The sequence below is a fragment of the Haliotis cracherodii genome, unplaced genomic scaffold (genome assembly GCF_022045235.1).
Source record: "Haliotis cracherodii isolate W230 unplaced genomic scaffold, xgHalCrac1.p SCAF_21, whole genome shotgun sequence".
In the NCBI taxonomy this organism is placed as follows: domain Eukaryota; kingdom Metazoa; phylum Mollusca; class Gastropoda; order Lepetellida; family Haliotidae; genus Haliotis; species Haliotis cracherodii.
The window spans coordinates 11,810,074-11,835,313 of NW_027266277.1; the positions used below are offsets into that span (position 1 = coordinate 11,810,074).

The 25,240-nt window shown below is 42.7% G+C and overlaps 1 protein-coding gene across 1 annotated transcript; it reads left to right on the top strand.

Moving 5' to 3' along the window:
- Nucleotides 1-1,573: 1,573 nt before the first annotated feature.
- Nucleotides 1,574-25,240, top strand: LOC139470888 (sodium/myo-inositol cotransporter-like). The gene is made up of 15 exons (XM_071253212.1): nucleotides 1,574-1,663; nucleotides 3,513-3,584; nucleotides 5,377-5,481; nucleotides 6,026-6,085; nucleotides 11,128-11,232; nucleotides 11,908-12,013; nucleotides 13,781-13,861; nucleotides 15,173-15,387; nucleotides 17,810-17,945; nucleotides 18,951-19,058; nucleotides 20,148-20,298; nucleotides 20,935-21,103; nucleotides 21,622-21,846; nucleotides 22,723-22,939; nucleotides 24,900-25,240. Exons 1-15 carry the CDS (start codon nucleotides 1,574-1,576, stop codon nucleotides 25,238-25,240), a joined length of 2,181 nt encoding a protein of 726 aa, XP_071109313.1.

The following is a 25,240-nucleotide window of genomic DNA, read 5'->3' on the forward strand; positions in this document are numbered from 1 at the left end:
TCAATAGAATATTATTTCAAATGTCAATGTATTTAAAAGGCCCGTTTATTCATTGAAAGCATAGTACATAATTCATTTTAAGAATTTTTAGAATTCCTAGCCAGATAACCTATATAATTGTTTCATTGGAGGATAAAAATAGTTCAAGGGTTATTGCCCTTGGTGCCAACAACGTGGAACTTCTTCATCTTCCTATCAGCATCCACGTGTGAGCACGTGTTTTGATGACACTATTGTTGCCATCGCGGTATGTCCCTTTCTTTAAAACACGGTATTTCCAAGGGAAGGATCGTCAGTTATCAAGCCAAGACTACGAACTGGAGCTATACAAAAACCTCACTATACCGCGACGGAGGCTTTACGTAAGTTGCCATGTACATATTCTTCTGATAATGTACGTTAGCAAATCGTTATGTTTTCTGATTTTGCATAAATCTGTGTATACAGTTGGATTATTTCCAGCAAGACGTATTTATATTGTAGTTTGACCACAGATTTGTGTATAAAGTCATCACATGTAGCAGCACGCTCCTCTGTATAAAGCATATATGTCACAACAGACTCATTGTCTGTAATGCCAGCGAGTGTGGACTCGCTCTGTGTACTGCAGCCGTACATCCAAGAACGTGTTTTGTCACGGAATTTGGTAGATTCGTGTCTAAGGTTAAAAAGAACATGTTTTCGCTGGAGACAGGGCATTGACACTTGATAACTCCATTTTCACATATCCTCACAGACATAAAAAACGGAACGCAATATTGAAGAACGGCTGTTCATCTGTAACTCTGTTGGGGGCAACCGACAACTCGGTGTCGACTCGACTGCTGTAAGCGCAACCGCTGCTGCGGCTCTACTACTACTACTACTACTACTACTACTACTACTACTACTACTACTACTTCTGCTACTACTAATTTTACCAATGCAGTCAGCAAAACGAGGCCAGAGAAAAATCACATCACCCCGTATGTAAATCGTGAAATGCTGAATACATGCCAATGCTACAGTTACCTATATTGTGTTTTGCTTTATCCAAGATGGCAGACGTTACCGAGCAAAAACATATATAACGAACTGACTTCTCCGGTGCATACAGTGAATGTTTATGGCGCCATGTCTATGTCAGTGAGCTGTACAACTATTACCAAGGTCAACGCATGACGGGCTTCCTTTCGAGAATTTTCCACAACCTTTATTCAACAAAGACTACTAAAAGCATTTACGTGGCTGCGAGCTTTTTTACCTGGTTTTTCATAAAGCACTTTCACTTTAACTGTTGACACAACAATGATATTACAAATGACCTCCGACATTATTCAATCGTTACTCAAGAGCTGTTAAAATCTGCTTGCAACACAACTCGGGTTTTTATACGCGCCTGAACTTGAAGATAGCCCGTCTTTGTGGACGCGACATAAAACCCAATTTCACCTCACTTCACCTCACCTCACCTCACCTCACCTCACCCCTTGATGTTTGATTTCAGGACACAGAACTGCTGCACCCACGTTAGAGACGTGTAAAGCTTCAAGGATAAGGACACCTCGTTTCCATAGCGACGTAAACCAGGGCAATGTCGTCTTCCACCGAGTCCCGGCTGACAGGAGCGGACATCGGAGTCCTCGTCAGTTACTTTGTGCTTGTCATCGGTATCGGGCTGTTTGTAAGTACAGCTATTTCTCCAGAGGCTTGTCTCCCTGGCGTGGCTTGTGTGTTTTGCAGTAGTTGTTATATTCATAGAAGACCGCCTCCGTGGTCTAGTGGATAGAGTGTCTGCCCGTAGAGTGGAACGTCGGTGGTTCGATCCCCAGTCGTGTCATACCAAAATACGTTAAAAAACCGCCTCCGTTGTCTTGTGGATAGAGTGTCTGCCCGTAGAGTGGAACGTCGGTGGTTCGATCCCCAGCCGTTTCATACCAAAAGACGTTAAAAGACCGCCTCCGTGGTCTAGTGGATAAAGTGTCTGCCCGTAGAGTGGAACGTCGGTGATTCGATCCCCAGTCGTGTCACACCAAAGACGTTAAAAGATCGTTCTTGTTGTTAAGCTGCATGGTGATCGGATTAAGAAGATAAAAGAGTGGCTTGGGCCAAGGCTCAGATCACTCACAATAGGCTCCGAGCACTCCACCACCCTCGTAGGCCTAAATCACTCCCAGAATAAATACCATTTTATTATCGTTATTACCACGTTATAACGACTATGTATATTTTATTATAATAAGGGTTTCAATGTATAATAATTATGACTTAAAACAGGATTTATCACTCATTTTTTATATCGAAATTGCAACTTTGTTCGTAATAGGCATTGCTGGGATGTCCTGAAGACAATTGTGGTGCAAAAGATTAAGTAATACGGTTCCTTCTTGCGAGTGCTTAGAGGCAGTCACCGATAAAATATCCTGTCCCTGAACATTGGCACGGGTGGCCCAGTCGTCCAAGGCGCCGCGATTCGCTGTGCAGAGTTACGTCCCTTGGGCACGCCAGAAACCTATGATTGTGGGTTCGAATCCTGGTTCGCCCCGATTATGTTTCTAGGTTTCTCAGCACCATACCCGTGCAGGTGGGTTTCACCGAAGTGGTAAACGTCTGAGACCTGCATCACTTCGGGCTTTCCTCTAACATTTAGCTGACACGCCGCGATATAACTGGAATACTGTTAAAAGCGGCGTTAAACACAACTCACTCACTCACTGTCTCTGAACAGGAGATTTTATCTTCATGTGTCAAACTAACTGTGTCGTTAGCAAGCCAAAAGGATTCGATGTCTGCACAAATATGTTTTCAATGAAAGTTTATCATGTCATGGCAAACGTTTATTTTAATGAGTACATTGAGATATACTTTGCAATGCAGTTCTTCTGCTGGACCTGTGTTTTCCCAAAGTGATGTAATTTAACCGGAAGTTCTGATAAAATCCTTTAATCCTGGTGCTTTGTTTTAATGTGGCACTCCGTATTACATGTGGTTTTTGAAAACCGGAAGTGGCATACAACTGCTAAGAGACTGTTTAAGTTATGTTTCACCAAATCGGAAGTGATGTGATTAAACCGGAAATACATATCAATTTTCGATGAAGGTAAATATAATCATGGGGAAAGTGCCATTCCTAGATTATTCAAACCGGATGTGATGTCATCACACCCAAAATCACGTGTGTTTTCCAAAGCGGGAGTGATGTCATTCATCAGCAGAATGTGTGAGGATGCAGGCTGTAGAGGTTATGTGAATCACACAAACCCGGGTCTGATGCTGAGAGACTATCAAGTTGAATCTGGGATCGAACCTCGACCAGCGTTTCTAGGCGACAAAAATGACACAATCACTTAGAGCTATATAGCTAGTTGCCCGTGCTAAACGACAAAAGTAACAAAACCCCACAAAGTCACTTAAGCCCATGTTCCCCTACCCCCCTACGCACACCCACACCCGACCACAATCAGAAAATATGAAACGTGTTTCAATACAGTAGTTCCCAATATAGTAATGTTTATATTGGCTTATTTTTTCAGGCCATGTACAGAGCGAACAGAAGCACAATAAGTGGCTACTTTCTAGCAGGGAGATCTATGTGGTTTCTTCCGGTACGTATGTCACAGCAAGTCATGGTCATATGATCAACTCTTCAGGACAAAAGGTCCAAGCTACACATCTGGCCATCCGTTATCTCTCGTCCATGGGCCTGAATTGTAAGAACGAGTGAGTTAAAAAATTATGTCGCAACGGCAATTGTTTCAGACATATTAGAGCGACGAATCAGGTTTAGGGAGGATGTCCCGCACCACAATGAGAATTATTTTAAAAAAACTCATGGCAAAAACTCCTGTGAAGATCCGGGGTAGAATATATCTTCAGCAACCATCGCTTGCCCTAAAAGACGACTATGCTTGTCGTAAGAGGCGACTAACGGGATCGGGTGGTCAGGCTCGCTGACTTGGTTGATGCATGTCATCGATCCCAATTGCCTGGATCGATGCTCATGATGTCAAAAACAGGATGGTCTGGTCCAAACTCGATTATGTACAGGCCGCCGTCATATAGCTGGAGTGGGGCTATAAAACAACAAATAAACAAACATTTTATAAATTTCATTTAAAATTCAGTAATTGTTTATACTAATTCACCCCATATTTAACCTATGGGGATTTCTTCCTCTCATCGAGGTCAGACGCCCCAAACATAGGAGAATGATGACGTTATAGGTCACAGATAGGAACAGGGACCACCCATAGAACTATTTATGAATGACTGCTATTTGCATACATTGATAGTATTCAATTCCATATAAGGAAGAGCTATGACGCGGAAAGAAATGGAAAGTTTTCAACATGCGCGGAACTAACCTGACCTCTATTGTGGACAATTGCGCTTTCTTCACTCAACCGGGTGCGTGAACCGAAGTGACCAACTGGTGAATGGGAAGCCAGTCGGGCAAGACAGGCTAATGCTATCAACATACGAGGCATAACAATGTGAACAAACGAACGCGTTATATTTCCATATGACACAGCTTCTTACACTGAATTTACCTGTATAGTTATCATATCTTTCAAAGCAGCAGGACACGAAATGTCCTCACCCTATTCTCATTAGCCCGACAAGGTCAGGTGCACAAGTGTTCACAATTGTTTCATTCATAAGGCGAGTACATACTGACCTAATATCCCTAAGCAGGGTCGAGCGACAACGCTCCTTGTTACCATATACCTTCAAGTCAGGAGGCGGTTATTTTTTAATTACACAGGTTACGGTATTATCACGGTATTATTATCACAGTTGAGAAAATAGTTCATTAAACTACAAAAACACACTAAAATGTCCTTAACGACATGTACGCTCGATTGTATACTCTTCAAAAAAAGAAAAGCAAAACGTATATTTGATTTCATCTTGTTATTTTTAACGAAAATTCCAAATATCATATATTTGTCGAAATCGATTTGGTTAAGATTGCCTTTATACCAATCAAGACTCTTGTTTGCTCGAGTAGTTTTTCATTCACCAGTCTGTTCAAATCGGGGCTAAACTTAACTCACTCACTCACTCACTCATTTACCTGTGGGTCTTCTTGAGTTGCGCAACCGGCCGCGAATAAAATAAGTGTCATTGTTCACAACAGTTGCCAGGTCAGCGCGCGGGTGTATCAAACTTTCCATTAAAAGATGGTATTTGTTGTTACCCTGCCTAGCGCTCGACACTAAGGCGATAAAACAAGGGCTGGTCATCTCGGAGTCAGTATAATAGGAATAGGCATGAACGCGGCGTTAAAACCAAATCAAGCTCTCTCCCTCCACTAACACCCCCCGCCCCCAACCCCACACCCTCCGAACATTAAATGGTCGGTCTCTTGACAATACATTTTTGCTTCAATTGCAGATCGGCGCATCTCTGTTTGTGAGCAATATCGGAACGGAACATTTTATCGGGCTCGCTGGCTCGGGTGCTGCAAGCGGCATCAGTGTTGGAGCATGGGAGCTCAATGTGAGTGACTGAATCAGATGTCTGGGCAGATCCAGACCTCGTTAGTCCGGAAACTCTGTAATCTAGACGACAACCACTCGGGACGTTTTATCAAAGGATCGTTACTGTGAACTGCAGACTTGTTATTCCGGAAGATAGTTTAATCAATGAAAATTAATAATAAACAGCCTTTTCGTACAGCGAAACTTCGTTAATCACTCGGGACGTTTTATCAAAGGATCGTTACTGTGTACTGCAGACTTGTTATTCCGGAAGATAGTTTAATCAATGAAAATTAATAATAAACAGCCTTTTCGTACAGCGAAACTTCGTTAATCCGGACACCCTTAATCCAGAAACACAGTCAATCTTCCGGGCGATTATAGTCACTCTTACAGCCCCCACACAAACAACAATCCTCCCGACCCCTCTCCCCCTTCTTAGCTGTTTCAGCCTATACCCATCCCATTTTGCCCCTTATATTTTCTTGAGAATAACTTAATTTAGAGCAATTGTTTTCCGGGAACAATTTTGTTTTGCATCTTTGTTTGGTTTTGGTTTTCAGGCTCTGATGATCCTGCAAATGACAGGGTGGATATTCATACCTGTGTACATATCCTGCGGGGTAAGTACCTGCCTCGTGTAAATCAGTTGTAACCCAAAACATGTGACCTAGCTTTCCTTGTTAAGTTTAATTGTCAACGACGTCACTTTACATTGTCCTATCTGCAAACAAATATCACACCATTGGTAACTAAAGAAAATATCCGCCGAATGTCATTTGATATCAAATCTATCAACTCGAGTCGATAAAACTTTTATTGACGAATGTTCAAAAGACAGGTGGGTGAGATTATATTAATGATTCACATTATTTTGATTGTGATGCAATAATCATTGTAGCGATGTCTCCTAGACTTGTTCTCACCCAAGCGAGATCTGTTGTGGAAGCCATTTTTGGGTGATAAATATATGGGCTAGTATAGATTTGTTACAGTAGTTCTAGTGGGCGTAGTCATGTGACTCGCGACATGCAACTAGTTTACAGATAGAGAGGTACGACAGGACAAGAGGCGAATGTCCATGTTGGACGCATCTTCCATTCAATCTAGCATACAACAGGGCCCACTTGTACAAAGCGATCTTAGCTCTAAGACTATCGTTCGCCGATGTTAAAGTATGGGAGTTACCATAATCTTAGCCCTAAGATCGTTTTGTGCAAGTGGGTCCTGGTATACAGGGAAACAACAGTCAACCCCTGCTTTTTTCCTCGTATTTTTTATACCAAACCCTCAACATACAGACTTCGAACAGACTGGAATTTAGAAACCTCCGACTTAGAATACAGTTTTGTTATTTTCTGGGGTTCCCTTCAGCCTCACGTTTCTAACGCTTCTGAACCAACTTGGAACATACTGGACACAAAGTGTTGTTTAACAACAGATTTTCGCTGAACATATTCCGGAACTCGTGTAAAAATGTATAGTTTCGCATCACTTTTAGAGAAAAAAATGCATGACCGAAAAGAGATTTCAAAACAGTTAGGCTGGTCACACGTGTTTGAATAAAACGTAAATCAACCAGGAAGTCGTAAACCTTCCGCTTTATTTGCCGAAATTCTTCTTTTGTAATAAACCCCAAAAAGTCGGGCTTCGTGATTATGGGTTATACCCTCCTTAAAATATGTGCTCAAAATATGTGCTTAAAATATGTGCTTAAAATCTCGGAACGTGCTTGAAACCAACTGGCTCGATATCGGACGCGTTGATACCTTAAGGCGATTGTCTATAATTCCTTGTAGGATGTGTGTTTTTGTCTAAACTGACATTTGCTAGGAATTTCAGCCGCTATGGGAACACAGCGGAGCCATCCTTGAAGTGATTTGGAAGTTACACACAAACATGAATGGCAAGAGTCCTTGTTTTGAGGAGTAAGAATGGCTTTTTTCAGCGTATTATATTTTTATCACAATCGTCATTTTCAGAATTTAACAACTGCCGTACACTGACAGCAGTTCCCTTATCAAGTATATGGATATAATTCGCTGTTGCATTGTAACACTGATCAGTATACAGCGAAACCTCGTTAATCCAGAGTGCACATTTGGACATCCGGACTGACGGGGAGTAGGCTGACGGGGTTTCCATAGTAACTGTGTCTTGGCCGAAGGGTTTTGGGGTTGACAGCGTCTAGGCTCGCGGGGCTTCCAGACGGGATTTCCATAGTAACTGGGTCTTGGCCGAAGGGTTTTGGGGTTAACAGCGTCTAGGCTCGCAGGGTCTACACTGACGGGGTTTCCGGACTAACACGGTCTACATTGACGGGGGTACCGGACTATCAGGGTCTAGACTGACGGGGTCTCCGGACTAACATGTTCTACACTGACGGGGTTACCGGACTAACAGGGTCTAGACTGACAGGGTTTTCAGACTAACAGGGTCTAGACAGACGGGGTTTCCGGACTAACAGGGTCTCGGCTGATGGGGTTTTCAGACTAATAGGGTCTAGACAGACGGGATTCCGGACTAACAGGGTCTAGGCGGATGGGGTTTTCAGGCTAACACGGTCTACACTGACGGGGTTTCCGTACTTACAGGGTCTAGGCTGATGGGGTTTCCAGACTAACAGGGTTTAAGGTTGATGGGGTTTCTGGACTGACGGGGTTTCCGGACTACAAGGGTCTAGACTGACGGGGTTTCCGGACTTACAGGTTCTAGACTGATGGGGTTTCCGGACTACAGGGTCTAGATTGACGGGGTTTCCAGACTAACAGGGTCTAGACTCACGGGGTTTCCGGACTAATAGGGTCTAGACTGACGGGGTTTCCGGACTCATAGGGTCTAGGGTGATTGGGTTTCCAGACTAACAGGGTTTCACTGAATTTCATCTGTTAGCGCTTAAATGATAATACACGTCGACTTCTCTGTTAGGTGGTTTATCTCGGTGTGCTAGCACTGGATATCAGTGTGTGAATGAATGAATGAATGAATGAATGAATGAATGAATGAGTCAGGTGAAGTATTTAGTGATTTCACAGTATTTAAGCTACATTTTGTAGAAGAAAACCGAAGCGACAAAGATAGAAGATGTTGACCGCTGTTGGGTGAAGCCTAAGAGTAAAGATGTAGATGATGCTGACAAACCATGAATCATTATCGGGCGAATCTGTTTTTTTGTAAACAACGATCAGCTGTTCCCTGAGTGGCAAAAGGCGGTAACTCCATACTGAATCGCACTACAATAGAAAACACGCTCAATCGTGATTCTTATTTCATCTCATATATTTATAAAATAATTTCAATTTAGTTGCAGGCCTGTCTCTTGTGGTATAATGCAACGAAAATAATCTCGTTAATAACCTTCTGGTTTGTTTGTTTGTTGTTTAACGCCGCACTCAGCAATATTCCAGCTATATGACGGCGGTCTGTAAAATAATCGAGTCTAGGCCAGACAGTCCAGTGATTGACAGCATGAGCATCGGTCAACGCAACGGGAATCGATGACATATATCAACCAAGTCAGCGAGCCTGACCACCCGATCCCGTTAGTCGCCTTTTACGACAAGCATAGTCGCCTTTTACGGCAAGTGTGGGTTGCTGAAGACCTATTTTACTCCGGATCTTCACGGGTCAACCCTTCTGGAGATGCTCATCTTTTTTATACGGGTCTCATAGGCGATGTTCCATGCATCATATCAATGAGGCTCTCACAACAGGCGACTGTTTTCAGCCTAGTAACGTTTGTAATGTGTAGGTCAAATCCAATTTTCAAGGTTCTAATTTCTTTTGCCAGGCAGATTATAGTGAGTGTGAGTGAGTTGGGTTTAACACCGCTTTTAACAGTATTCCAGTTATATCGCGGCGTGTCAGCTTAATGTCGGAGGAAAGCCCGAAGTGATGCAGGTCTCAGACGTTTCACTTCGGTGAAACCCACGAGCACGGGTATGGTGCTGTCAAACCTAGAAACATAATTGGGCCGAACCTGGATTCGAACCCACAATCTTTCCTAGCCCTAGGTTTCTGGCGTGCCCAAGGGACGCAACTCTGCACAGCGAATCGCGGCGCCTTAGACGACTGGGCCACCCGTATCCCAGGCAGTTTATAAGCCAGATATAAAGCCAGGATGTTTATAACCAAGTGAGACATCTGTCTGAGCCACGCATCAGTACTTATAACTGTTGCGTTTCGGTGTAGGTTCTAACACCGTTATCAAGCAAGGGACATACAGAGTTGGTTTACAAGTATATATACAGGTAGGAGGCAGTGTTTATACAGTAGAGTAGACATTAGATGTAGTTACACTGGAGTGGAGAAGCCTGTTATGTACACAAAAATGGAAGTAAACATATTGACCGGCGAAGTCAGTAATATTAACAAAAGGGTGAAGCCAGTAATATAAAGAAAGAAATTATGAATGATTGTACTCTGTACATCACTTACTTGATAACGGTGTTAGAACCTACACCGAAACGTCGCTCCTAATTGTAATGAAGAAGTCGTTCATCCCTAAATCATATCCTTAGTACTCCAACTTCTAAATGCCTCTCAAAGAAGCAATAACTGTTGGTTTGGCTTTTACACCTGAAGACGTGTCCATGCCACTTTTTTACCGTATTCCAAAGCTCAGAATTACCATTGATTTGCCTTTGCATGTGTTTGTAACGGGAGGGACAGAATATGATCTTCTTCTCGCGAACATCTGGTATCGTCACTAATTGATAGAGATTCATAAACATAAACTAAGCGGCAAAAGAAAGTATAGGTTGGAAATTTGTAATTTTCCTAAAAGAACAGCGATAACTAGTGGAAAGTGGGTATTGGGAATATGACTGCCCAGGAACAGGTACGAAAAAGCACCTCACCCGAACGCGCCACTTTTGACGGCGCTCGTGCGGTGGCAAAATAATGGTGAAACAGGTTTCCCGTCTATGGCATAAACTGCACGTGCATGTTAGCTGTATAAATGCGTTCGTCTGCAGGGTATAACCACACGTGATGCCGCCCAGTTTATGTTCATGACAGTCGGAATCGTACAACGGACTGTGCTTTTAGGAGATATTTCTCATGTTTATGTTCTTTTTGTCGCTTTAATTTAAATCATACCACGGATGGCTAGAGTAGCGCTCGGTTCAGTAATTATAAGTTGCTGATAAACGTGTGTATTGTATGGAATGAGTGATTGTTATTTTATACCACAGTCAGGGATGTTGTTAGTATGTCAGGCAACAGGTGGCTCACAACTTTTGTAACGATCTACGCCGTCAGGGCGTGATGATCATGGCATACCACCAGTCAGATCAGTGTATCCCTGATCCTCACTCGCTTCTTACGACCAGGATCTGGTACTGGCATTCACCTCCGCAGGAATCCCCATTGGAGGTGCTGGAATCTTTGACATCAGAATCTCTTCCAAAACCCACATATCACATGACTCAGAGGCAACGCACTACGATAACGCGGATCGCTTGTCACACAACTATGTGTGGGACCCAGGCAGCCATTTAACAATTATACGCTTTTTTGTAAAAGCCGAGACATATATATGTGTCCAATACTTTCTTGATATTTTAAAAAAAGAAAGATATTCCAATCCATCAGAATATGAAATTATCGGTGCTTACAGCTTAATAAAACATCATATGTTTACAAATGTTGCTTTCACTGACAGACCTACACTATGCCGGAGTACCTTGCTAAGAGATTTGGTGGAAATCGACTGCGGGTCTATTACGCCGTTTTATGTCTTATTCTCTACATCTTCACCAAGTGCTCGGTACGTTCCTATTCATGATCATTTATGTTGTACGTCCATATTTCGGAAAATGTATGTAAGTTTTCCACAAAGGCTATTATTTCACATGATAATTGTTTTCATATTGTTTGTTCATATTAGAACCATAAACTATATATGCACCTAGTTCCAATGCATGTGGGCTTTTACAAATTTTTATAATATTGATAACATTAAAATGTTGCCAGATATATTGCTGGATTCAGCAAATGTACCACCAAATCCCTGTCTCAAAGATTAACCACACTCCATCATACAATCAAGGAAGGACTTTCTCTATACCACACAAAGTATTTGAGACAAGTGGACTTGATATGGAAAGGTTTTTGTCCCTTTTCTTTTCTCAAAGCTTAGATACTGACTCCTCAAATTTTCATACATAGGACAGATCAAAAGAAAATGTTCTATATCATCAATGTTTATTTAAACAAACATGTTTACAATATAAACATAAACCTGCTTCGTACAAAATCATGATCATTTACAGAGCCATCCTGACAGTGAAATGATGTATTTATATTTAGAGTCATCTCAGAGATTCGCTTCCAAACAAATGTTTCAGATTTCAAATAGCATACTTCATTTCACACATTGTAATAACTTAATAGAATCATTGTATAGTATATTTATAAAATCTCATTATTTAATTCTGTCCAGGGGGATCTTTACACAGGCGCGTTGTTCATCCAGCAAGCTCTCAACTGGGACCTGTACGTCAGCATTGTGCTCCTCATCGTCATCACTGCCGTCCTTACATTCACAGGTAAACATTCTCCAGGATTGTTGGGTTAGGTCTCTGACAGGCATTTGAAAGTTGGAAGAACATGAATACAAGATGGTTTTATTCTTCTTTATTCTTTGGATTGTTGGTTCGCCTAAAAACTTATCATTTTGTGAAGTCAAGGTGGTTTTGACCTCTTGACTAGTGACTAGTGTAAAGTGAGTGAGTGAGTTGGGTTTAACGCCTCTTTTAATAGTATTACAGATATATCGCGGCGTGTCAGCTTAATGTAGGAGGAAAGCCCGAAGTGATGCAAGTCTCAGATGTTTACCACTTCGGTGAAACCCACGAGCACGGGTATGGTGCTGACAATCCTAAAATCGGGGCGAACATGGATTCGAACCCACAATCATGGGTTTCTGGCGTGCCAAAGGGACGCAACTCTACACAGCGAATCGCGTTGCCTTAGGCGACTGGGCCACCCATGGCTCTAGTAAAGAGGTATAGAATAACATAGTGGCAACTCGACATTACAAATCAGTCGTCCTTTATGAATAAATGATTACAATTCCCAGCCAAGTCTCGGAACCTGGAACCCAACTCGTAAGTTATTCTTTAAATATTTGTCGTTATATTTTGCATGATTAGCAAATGGCAATTGGCAGTTGTATCTCTGTTCTAATTGATATAAGTCTTCATGTTCGCCTACACATTGTCACGTTCGTTCCAAAGTTGAAACGTATTCATTTGTTAACCCTGAAATGAGTACGTACAGAACTGTGAAATCAGTAAATAACCAAATGAGATCAATGAAAAATAATGAAATACACATGATAAGGTTTACACTCATAAAAGGCAATAGAAAGATCAACATATATGGCAGCAGCAATATCTAATTATCCAAGTCATACTTGGATATCTTGGATGAGGCATGTGTCTCCTTGAATTCAGGAATTCGTGTCGGAAACAGGCAGAAGAGTAACTGTTTACCGGTGAGTGAGTTGGGTTTAACGTCGCTTTTAACAGTATTACAGTTATATCACGGCGTGTCAGCTTAATGTGGGAGGAAAGCCCGAAGTAATGCAAGTCTCAGTCGTTTACCACTTCGATGAAACCCACGAGCACGGGTATGGTGCTGACAAACCTAGGAACATAATCGGGGCGAACCTGGATTCGAACCCACAATCATAGGTTTCTGGCATACCCAAAGGACGCAACTCTGCACAGCGAATCGCAGCGCCTTAGACGACTGGGCCACCCGTGCCACCACTGGGCAGATAGATAGACCATGTGAGATCGTAGGGTCGATCGATTGATCGATCACCCTCGTCTTTCACTGATAGAGGTATAGCCAACCAGTTGCAAATGTATACCCGTTTGTTGTAAAGACTGTTACGTACCCGTTTATTAAATAGCCGCTTGCTTTCTACCTAAGCGATCCACAAACGACAAACAGTGGCCAAAAATTCGGAACAAGTCTGCACCACATCCGGTTATGTGTGCACCTGCGCAACGTCCTTACTTACGAATGTGACTAAGCATGGCGACATGTCTGCGCAAAGAAAGTTTGGTTTGGCCACAGGGGATTGTAACACAACAATAAGCTGCTGCAAGACATATGGTATCAACCAGTAACAGATCCGAACTATAGTAAAAAGAATTAGGGATGCAACCCAAGTTCACCAAGTTCGTTCGTAGGTAGACAGGAACGCAGTCTATTTCAAGTATAACGAAGGGAGATAATTTTCGGCATTTCATATGCAACCCACGAATATATATATATCTGATTGTGTCATTGTCATGTTTCAGGTGGTCTAACAGCGGTTATCTATACTGACACGCTGCAGGCAACATTAATGGTGGGAGGAGCCCTCTACCTAATGGCAGCGGGTAGGTGATGGGGGTGCGTGCTGGTTGGGGGTGAAGGTGGTTGTATTTGTTTTGGGGGGTGCACTGGGGTGCACGGCAATACTAGAAGAGTCAAAACAAACAACGATAACTGATATGGATTAAATTTGCTCTAAACATGCTTAGCTTAGTGCAAGGGCATATTTATTTTTTAGGAAATTGTAATTTACAAGCCAGTTTGAAGACGATGCAAGTCTACTAAAGGTGATATTTTCTGTACCGTAGCATGGCATGCGTGGTGTTGATATCTGTTACTTCCCATATCTCACTTATCACATTATCAAGGTCAGGGTGTATTACTACGCACGAATGTATAACGGTGTATCGTGTGCATAAATGTGTTTCTCGACAAAATCTCTCTTTTTTTAATTTATTATTTTACTAATTGACTGCAATACTTATGAATGGGAAAATTAGTTTTGTACACTGTGCATATTCGCGTAAGTGTACTCACTAGTTTTATGTTTAGAACCCCAAAACCTATTGCAGTCAATTCGTATATGTAAATGCGTCAAAAGTAATAATTTCACAAACTACTTATGTAATCATTAACACAAAAATACTGACGACAACAATACGAAATCAGTGACATCCTTCAGCAGAATAACACATCAAAAGCACCGCCCTTACTATTATCAGCCAAACAGGAAACAGTAGTCCGTTAGTGGGCGCGGCCTTTTTTCTTGGTTTAGCCAATCAAAGCCACGGAATCACTTGTTATTCATTAGTATCAAAATCTATCAAAAATGTAAATAGCTAGCGTTCAGGCACTTCATGGTTGATCATCTGGCAGAGGGACAGGAGTTGCTGTAAGTAATACGAAAAAAATATCAAATACATTTCATTTAACATACTTTTCTGACAATAAATTAATAATTTGTCATGGCCATGCAAGAATGCTTTCCTCCCTTTGAAGAAGTGTCATTCATTCATTCATTCATTCATTCATTTATTTATTTATTTAGCGAGGTTAGCTTTTATAAAATAAACTTATGCAAAATGCTTTTTTACAGCAAAGACGGAAAAAAGCCAGAAGGCATTTCCGGTCACGGTTTAGAGAGACTGTAGTATATGCTTTTCACAAATGTTTTACCTTGACAAATACATAGTCTTCTCATCTCGAGCCCGTATTACCAGAGATGTCGTTAATCTGGATGTACGCCCAACGTGTGTCTTTGCTAAAAAACAATCTTTTTTCAGAAATCCGTTTGGTTACATTTTGGAAACTTTAAACTCTCCTTCAGCTGACGTCTATTTAAAGCTTTCCATCTCTATTTCTTTCGCAAACATCAGGGTTCTATGAAATCGGTGGGTTCTCGGGGCTTCTTGAGAAGTATCCCCAGGCTGTTCCAACCAACGTCAGTGCCATTGTGCCCGGTACCGCCTGTCACCACCCCGACAAGCAGGCGTTCCGTATGTTACGTGGGGCAGGGGATGACTACATGCCGTGGCTCGGCTTCCTCCTCGGACAAACGCCAGGATCCATCTGGTACTGGTGTACCGACCAGGTAACAGGGGTGGAAGAGTGAGAGCGACACCGAGCAAATATAGGTTTAAAACATTCAGGAGGGAGGGTGACAGAGACAGAGAGTAAACTTAAGACATACAAATATTTAATGAGGCGGTAGGGTAGCCTAGTGGTTAAGGCGTTCGCTCGTCACGCCGAAGAACCGGGTTCGATTCCCTGGTTTTTGGTGTCCCCCCACCGTGATACTGATGGAATATTGCTAGAAGCGGCGTGAAACCATACTCACTCACTCACTCACTAAGGACATGAGTTCATGACCTTTATGGATGGTGGCCCAGTCGTCTCAGGCGCGGCGATTCGTGTGGGCACGCCAGAAACCTATGATCGTGACTTTGAATCCCACTTCGCCCCGATTATGTTTCTAGGTTTGTCAGCACCATACCCGTGGGTTTCACCAAAGTGGTAGATGTCTTAAACGTTCTAAAACTGACACGCCGCGATATAATAATAATGCTGTTCCAAGTGGCGTTAAAACTCACTCACTAACTCACTCACCTTCATCAGGTCTGTCGTTACAAATAATAAAGTTCTGATCCATAGATAGTTTCATGTCTTCATGTTGTCCCAAATTTAAATGTCAATATAAGGCTACAGCGATGACGGCTGTACAAGTGAGTGAGTGAGTAAGTTGGGTTTACCGCCGCTTTTAACTGAGTTATATCACGGCGTGTCAGCTTAATGTGGGAGGAAAGCCCCAAGTGATGCAGGTCTAAGACGTTTACCACTTCGGTGAAACCCGAGAGCACGGGTATGGTGCTGACAAACATAGAAACATAATTCGAACCTGGATTCGAACCCACAATCATAGGTTTCTGGCGTGTCCAAGGGACGCAACTCTGCACAGCGAATCGCGGCGCCCTAGACGACTGGGCCACCCGTGCCCCCGACGGCTGTACAAAAGTATGTATTGGTATTACAAACTGCATTTATGGGCGGTGGGACAGCCTAGTTGTTAAAGCGTTCGCTCGTTGCGCTGAAGACCCGGGTTCAATTCCCGTCATGGGCACAATGTGTGCTGTCAATTTCTGAATTCTCCCGCCGGGATATTGCTGGAATACTGTGTAAAACAATACTCACTCACTCACTGGATGCAACCAGTAGGGTAGGAATGCTTTCCCTTTTCGCGAACACCTGGTGTCATAGCTGATTGTCAGTGATCTATTCATATGCACTTCTCCGACATTTTGCCTCTTTCGCCCAACTGAATCTACTTCGGGGGATAATCGAGACTTGTTATTCTCTGAAGTTGACGTTTTATATTTATTTGGCTACTCAACAACCTCAATACTGAGAGAACCTAACACTCATCAACTACATTGGTTGCTGAAAAGAAGTGAATAAACTGTCGTCATCTCGCGATCGATCTTCCTCCCCCGTCTCAAATATTAAACCCAAACCCCCCTTTTCATATCTTTTCATACCTTTCCGGACCATTATCGACAATTTCAATGGAAACGGTACTGTCTGGATTTGTGGGGCATCACTGTAGTTATGTCAACGCCAACAAGAAGAGCGTCGATGATATTTATCATTGTGATTCGCGACCCGTGAAGATCCGGGTTAGAATAGGTCTTCAACAACCCATGCTTGCCGTAAAAGGCGACTATGCTTGTCGTAAAAAGGCGACTAACGGGATCGGGTGGTCAGGCTCGCTGACTTGGTTGATGCAAGCCATCGATCCCAACTGCGTGGATCGATGGTCATGATATTAATCACTGGATTGTCTGGTCCAGACTCGATTATTTACAGACCGCTGTCATATAGCTGGAATATTGCTGTGTGCGGCGTTAAACAACAAACCAAAACCATTGTGATTAGCGTACCGTAGTCTTCGTTTCCAGTTGTGGCAGCTCAATGTGCGCTCTTCATTGCCTCGAGCCTGCGTCTATGGTACCAAATAGCATATTCCTATTCAGCTATGATATGAAGACAATGGGCTACTGTAAATCTTGAAATTAATGCGAGTGTGAATTAAATGCGAAAAATGCGAATGGTCGTTGTTCGCATTAATGAAATGTCGCATTTATGTCTCCAAAATGACTATCAACAATCTGCACACGTTGGATAGCGGAGATACCAACTTGAATATATACACAAACACTGTTTATTGAGCAGCAGTTGTAACAAGTACATAGCAATGTCAAGTGAAGGCTGTAGGGAGTCGCATTGATTTTGAGTCGCATTTTTGGCATAGGTCAGCAGTCGTAATAATTTGGAGACGCATTATATTAATTACAAGATTTACAGTATTTTAATGATAAACTGCTTCTGTTACCAGCACCATGTTGACATTTGAAACACATTGCATATTAAATTAAGTATTTGGGGGCTTTTGCTTTTAAGGGATACAAATGACAAACATGAACAACTGCCATTGACTTCATTACATGACTGTTGCCTAGGTGATCGTTCAGCGCGCCCTGGCGGCCAAGAGTATATCACATGCTCAAGGGGCCACACTGATGGCTGGCTTCATCAAGATACTTCCTCTGTTCTTCATGGTGATGCCGGGGATGATCAGTAGAATCTTGTATCCAGGTGAGCTAACTTAATGCACATTGATTCCTAAGTTCCCCTGGCAGAGGTGATCGTACACATTATTGCGACGTATTATATGAAATTTCGACCAGCAGTGTTTGAAGATTTGACATATTACGAAGGTATCTTAGAAATTGGAAATCGTGGCGTTCAGTTGGTTTTTGTGGCATTCCACTATGCTTTGTCAATCAGCGGTTTCAAGTCACAGGTTTGAAATACAGTAAACTACGTTTATAACTAACACGCTTATAACGAACTGACGGATATACAAACTTCATTTTGGTCCAGGCCATTTGCTATGTGTATGCTGATAACAAACTACGGCTATAATTTACTAAAATTAGCGGTCCCTTTGAGTTCGTTATAACCGTAGTTTACTATAGTGATATCAACCATTTACAGGTATGTTTAAAAAATTTAGATTTGCAGTAATTATAATATTTAAAGGATGTGTGGCAATTCATTTTGGGCCGAAAGGACGATAGAATCGACTTGTCGAGCGGTGTCGTAAGAGTGAAATGTGGCGAACCTTGCTTAATTGGAGTGTAAGTAAAATGTTTTTAGAGTAGAGTTGATGTTTAGCAGGTACAACGCCAAACTATTTTGTGTGCTCCTTCACTTCTGATTGACAAGACCCGTGAAGATCCGAGGTAGAATAGGTCTTCAGCAACCCATGCTTGCCGTAAAAAGGCGACTATGCTTGTCGTAAGAGGCGACTAACGGGATCGTCATCGAATCCAAATTGCTCGATGCTCCTGATGTCAATCACTGGATTGTCTGGTCCAGACTCGATTATTTACAGACCGCCGTCATATAAATGGAATTTTGCTGAGTGTGGCGTGAAACAACAAAGTAACAAACAAACAAACAAAAAACATTCGACTGAACCCATACAGAGTTCGCGTTTTGTTATGTCGTGTTTACAAAATAGAGCTAGCTAGGTGACATGTAAAACCAGTAAAACCTGTAAATTACGAATGTAACATCTATGATCTGTTTCTGTAGATGATGTTGCTTGCACCAACCCAGACTATTGTATGTCTGTGTGTCAGAGCAAAACAGGCTGTTCCAACATCGCCTACCCTAGACTGGTCCTGGGGCTCATGCCTAATGGTGAGTTTTACCATGTTCTGTTAAGAGAGGGTCAACACACTACAATTCTATACAGATGTTAATATTAGATTTCTGGACTTAATTGGGTGGTATACAAAACGTTATCGTCACTCGCTTTCTACGTCAAGGGGACTGATGGTGGCTGTGTTTTCTGTCTTGCATGGTGCCTCTCCTCTTGTCTACGCACAGGTGCTCGAGGGCTGTTGATGACTCTGTTGTCTGTCTATGCATGTATTTTATCATCTTGTGTACACACAGGTGTCCGAGGGCTGATGATGGCTGTGTTGTCTGTCTATGCATCGATTTGATCATCTTGTCTACACACAGGTGCCTGAGGGCTTATGATGGCTGTGTTGTCTGACTATGCATGGATTTGATCATCTTGTCTACACACAGGTGCCTGGGGGCTGCTGATGGCTGTGTTGTCTGTCTGTGCATGGATTTGATCATCTTGTGTACACACAGGTGTCCGAGGGCTGATGATGGCTGTGTTGTCTGTATATGCATGGCTTTTATTATCTATTCTACACACAGGTGCCCGAGGGCTGATGATGGCTGTGTTGTCTGTCTGTGCATGGATTTGATCATCTTGTCTACACACAGGTGCCTGAGGGCTTATGATGGCTGTGTTGTCTGACTATGCATGGATTTGATCATCTTGTCTACACACAGGTGCCTGGGGGCTGCTGATGGCTGTGTTGTCTGTCTGTGCATGGATTTGATCATCTTGTGTACACACAGGTGCCCGAGGGCTGATGATGGCTGTGTTGTCTGTCTATGCGTGGATTTGATCATCTTGTCTACACACAGGTGCCTGAGGGCTTATGATGGCTGTGTTGTCTGTCTGTGCATGGATTTGATCATCTTGTGTACACACAGGTGCCCGAGGGCTGATGATGGCTGTGTTGTCTGTCTATGCGTGGATTTGATCATCTTGTCTACACACAGGTGCCTGAGGGCTTATGATGGCTGTGTTGTCTGTCTGTGCATGGATTTGATCATCTTGTGTACACACAGGTGCCCGAGTGTTGATGATGGCTGTGTTGTCTGTCTGTGTATGGTGATAACTCTCCTCTTGTCTTCACACAGGTGCCCGAGGGCTGATGATGGCTGTGATTGTAGCAGCTCTTATGAGTGACCTTGACTCTATCTTCAACAGCGCTAGTACGCTGTTCACCATCGACATATGGAAGCGGATCAGAAAGGCAGCATCGGTTACGGAACAGATGATTGTCGGCAGGTGCTGATTCCGTTTGATATTTTGGAGACGAGAGCCTCATATTTGTAGTTGGCACTCCATTTACAATATAGACAAACAATTACGTTGACAGGTTTGCTGTAAATTTAGTAATAATATCGTTATAAGTTTTGTGTGAAGAGAAAACCCTATGCTTGCAGAGAATTCGTTGCTCCAGAATTGTGACCTGGGTATTTGTATGATCGATGCTCTTCATGCCGCCAGCCTCTGATTTGTCGGAAAAGGTCGTCGTGCTATATCATTTGATGTTGCCTACAAGAATACTCAACTAATCACACTTGTTTCCCCGAGTTACGAACTACTGGACCCGTGAAGATCCGGGGTAGAATAGGTCTTCAGCAACCCATGCTTGCGGTAAAAGGCGGCTATGCTTGTCGTAAGAGGCGACTAACGGGATCGGGTGGCCAGGCTCGCTGACTTGGTTGATGCATGTCTTCGTATCCCAATTGCGTGGATCGATGCTCATGTTGTTAATCACTGGATTATCTGGTCTTGACTCGATTATTTACAGACCGCTGTCATATAGCTGGAATATTGCTGAGTGCGGCGTTAAACAACAAACAAACAAGATTATCTCTATGTTCAGTTTCCTATATTTTTCTGGTGATGTCATTGCAGGGTGTTTATCGTGGTGATGGTCGCTGTGTCTATCGCATGGGTTCCAGTTATCAAGGAAACCCAGAGAGGTCAAGTGTTCATCTACATCAACGAGATAACCAACTACTTGGCACCACCCTTCGCTGCAGTGTTTCTCCTAGCTGTACTGGTTCCCCGGGTCAATGAAAAGGTTTAGGGTTTTATGATTTAATTGTTGAGGTTTAGGGATATATGAGGTGGGATGGGGTGAGATGAAATAGCACTTTTTATAACGACGTCCTGTAGTGAAGAATCTACAACACTCCAATTCTCCAACCTTCTCTTTATTTTGATTAATAATCCAGCAAATTCCTACAATACAGCGAAGTGCACTACACCATTCCATTACTTTACTGGACCCTCATATGTCCTGTAAGGACCCTTGAAATTAATTATCCGGGATCCCCTGGACCCCCAGCTGTGTGAGCCAATGTAAAACAATACTCACCTTTTCGCGAACACCTGATGTCATCACTGTTTAATGGTGATTCTTAGGCACAGTCTTATAGTAGTACAGTGGACTCTTATAATCATGGACATGATTCTGTCTTACATTTTTATTAGAAGCATCTTTCCTCTCCAAATTCAGTAGGGACCAGATGAGCTACAGGGCATATGTCGCTATGTTTTCGAAACCGTGATGACCATTGTGTGAGGCACTGCTTGCAGGGTGTGTTCTGGTCTCTGATGTACGCCTTCCTGGTCGGCGTGGTGCGTCTGTTCCTGGTCCTGTCCTTCCAGGGAGAAGGTTACTGTGGGGCGCCATCTACCTCGATAATGCCGGCGCTTGTGAGGAACATGCACTACATGTACTTCGCCCTGTTTCTCTTCCTGTCCACTGGTCTGATAGCTCTTGTCATCAGTTACCTCACTCCGCCTCCACCAGAGACATACGTGAGTAACTTTACAGTCACATTTCTTTGAACAACAGACTATCACTTGGAACATTAACACGACCATCAACTTGAATATTTACATCATCATCAACTTGAACATTAAAATCAACCTAAACTGGGATATTAACATCAACTGGAACTACTACAGGGAAATGGACAAACAAAAAACAACAGGTGAAATTTACCAGGAGCATTCAGACGAAAATGGGCCATGTTCCACAAGATGAAATCTTAGCGCTGAGATGATTGCTACTTCCATACTCAGCAACAAAGACCTACTACAGTCGAAGCGTTACGATCGCTTTGTGGAACGGGCTCCTGGCTTGAGCAGTTAACATCATTATCAACTTGAACATTTATGAACAGGAACATAATAGCAACATCAAACATGATTGAGTGAGTGAGTGAGTATGGTTTTACGCCGCTTTTAGCAATATTCCAGCAATATCACGGCGGTGGACACCAGAAATGGGCTTCACACATTGTACCCATGTCGGGATTCGAACTCGGGTCTTCGGCGTGACGAGCGAACGCTTTAACCACTAGGCTACCCGACCGCCCCACATCAAACATGAACACAATCAACTGGAACATTAACATCTTTAACATGAACATCAATGTGATCAATACCACGAAATTCAACATGAACATAAACCTGAACTGTTTCTAGGCAGTACGTAGCTTAGTGGTATAAGCACTCTCTCGTCACGGCGAACACCCAGCTTCGATTCCAACATGGGTGTAATCTGTAAATCCCATTGCTGGAGTCCACATTATGTGTTTTCACCAATGTTGAACAAATCAAACCAGCGTTGATATGGCTCGCAAATGGCTAACAAGCCTGGAATAAGTCGATACTTTCTTCTCCTTTTAGATACAGAACACAACCCTGTGGTGCTACTTGAACAGGGACAAGCAGAACAGCGAGGACAGCGAGAACACAGACGTCGACCTGAAGATTATGAGCGCCGATGACGTTCACGAAGCCAACACCGTTAAACCAGCGCACGGCCATGTTGATAGTGCAATGGCATCAGAAGATGGAAACGTGGAAGAGAAATTTGATGGACTGCTTCACGTAGAAACCAAAGGTGATTCTGTTAAAGGGACCTATTCTAATCTATACTATATACTATGCTCTTATATGTCCTTTCTTTGTGAGTGAATGAGTGTAGTTTTACGGAATGTGTAGCAGCATTCCAGCGTCGGGGGAAGCCAACAACGTATCCATGTTGGGCATCGAACCGGGATTTCTGCCTGAATTGAACGCTTTAACCACTAGGCTACCCAGACGCCCGTCTCTTGGTGCATAATTTATGGAATAGTATAAACGTCATTTCGTATATGCTGACAGCCTGAAACATGATCATGAATGAAGCATAATTGGTAATACAAGAGTCCCGTGAAGATTACGGGTTAATATTTGTCTTTAGCAACCCATGCTTGTCATAAGAGGCGACTAACGGGATCGGGTGGTCTGGCTCGCTGACTTGGTTGATGTATGTCATCGTATCCCAATTGCGTGGATCGATGCGCAAGATCAATCACTGGATTGTCATACGGATGGAACATTGCGGAGTGCTCCGTTTAACAACAACCATATACAAAGTGGTATACGTATGCAGCTCTAGAAGAACGTTACAGTGTGTATGAAGTATTCTCTATAACATGAAGCAGCTAGAGAGTTATATGAGGCGAGGTGTAATAGCGTTCAACGTCGCGTTCAGGATTAAAGCACTTTCATAGCGACGTGCATGCATTTTCGTTTGTGTGTGTGTGTGTGTGGGGGGGGGTGGGGGGGGGGGGGGGGGGGGGGGGTGGTGGTTTTTCGCTAACGTGTATAATTGAATCTGATAGCCTTCTTCTAAATGGATCTAAACTTCGAAACACATTGTATTCTTTATTACAATTCATTATTTATAATTTATAAATAAAAGGCCATAAATCTTATGAAAATAAAACGACAGAACCCTTTCCATAATAATTATCATAAGTCCATTGTACGAGTCCGACTATATCGTAAGCATGTGTTTATGAATTATTATCATATAGTGATGATACCAGGTGTTCACAAAAATCCCACACAGTCTTTGATTAAAGCATGTTCTGAAATTACTTGTGTTATGTATTTCATTTGCATGACGTTTCAGTCACCAATCGAATTTTTACTGCTGGATAGTTTCTCTGTACCAGCGTTCATACATTTCGGTGTAAGAAGCCAGGATAAGTATCAATGCTACACCACGTTGAACAACAAGCAGCAAAATCATATCTGGTGAAGCGGCCGTTAAATCAGAGTGACATTACTATTTTTCAACCCGTTCTTATCAGCGTTCGAACATTGAAACAACGCCATAAACAGTGGGAAAGTTGGTGTACCTTTAACGCTTCAGACGGTAATATATCAGCGGCGGCCTGTATCTCTATCCGAACAAAATGACCTCAAGTCAAAGACTTCATAATGGACCTTCATTAATCATTCATGTCATCAGTTCATCTGTTCATTGACACTAATCTGGAGATAATATTGAGGTCCCGCTCTATATTATTTGTTTGTTTGTTGTTTAACGCCGCACTCAGCAATATTTCGGCTATATGACGGCGGTCTGTAAATAATCGAGTCTGGACCAGACAATCCAGTGATTGACAACAAGCGCATCAATCCACGCAATTGGGATCGATAACATGCATCAACCAAGTCAGCGAGCCTTACCATCCGATCCCGTTAGTCGCCTTTTACGACAAGCATAGCCGCCTTTTACCGCAAGCAGGGGTTGCTGAAGACCTATTCTAACCCGGATCTTCACGGGCCCCGATGTATATTAAATCAGATAATTCCGTTTCATTTATCATAAATTATTATGCACAGTACTAGCTAAGTTGATGCAAGTCGTATCCCAATTTTGTAGATCGATGCTCATGATGTCAATCACTGAATAGTCTGGTCCAAACTCGATTATTTACAGACCGCCTTCATAAAGCTGAAGTAGCGTTAAACAAAAAACAAACAAATGATTTACCATATATTATCTAATGAATCTGTTCCCACAGATCCTCCAAGCATTACCAGGAGGGTGTTGAACTACGTTTTGGGTATCGGCGACGTCGAGGAACAAACTGGTGATGACCAGGGTCTGAAAGATCACATGCTGGTCCTTGCCGCCCTCAAACAGACCAGGCTAGAGAAAACAATCCTGACCATCGGCCTTCTGAGCATACTCTCCATAGGGGTGGCCATGTACATCTTCTGGTCCGTACATATCTTCGACACGAAGCCATTCTATCCTGAAGGTGCCCAAAGACTTCTACCTGGGGATGAACAATTTCTTGACAATTTCGTAAATTATTCTACCTTGTCATATACCGGTACAAATAATAATACTCGACCATAG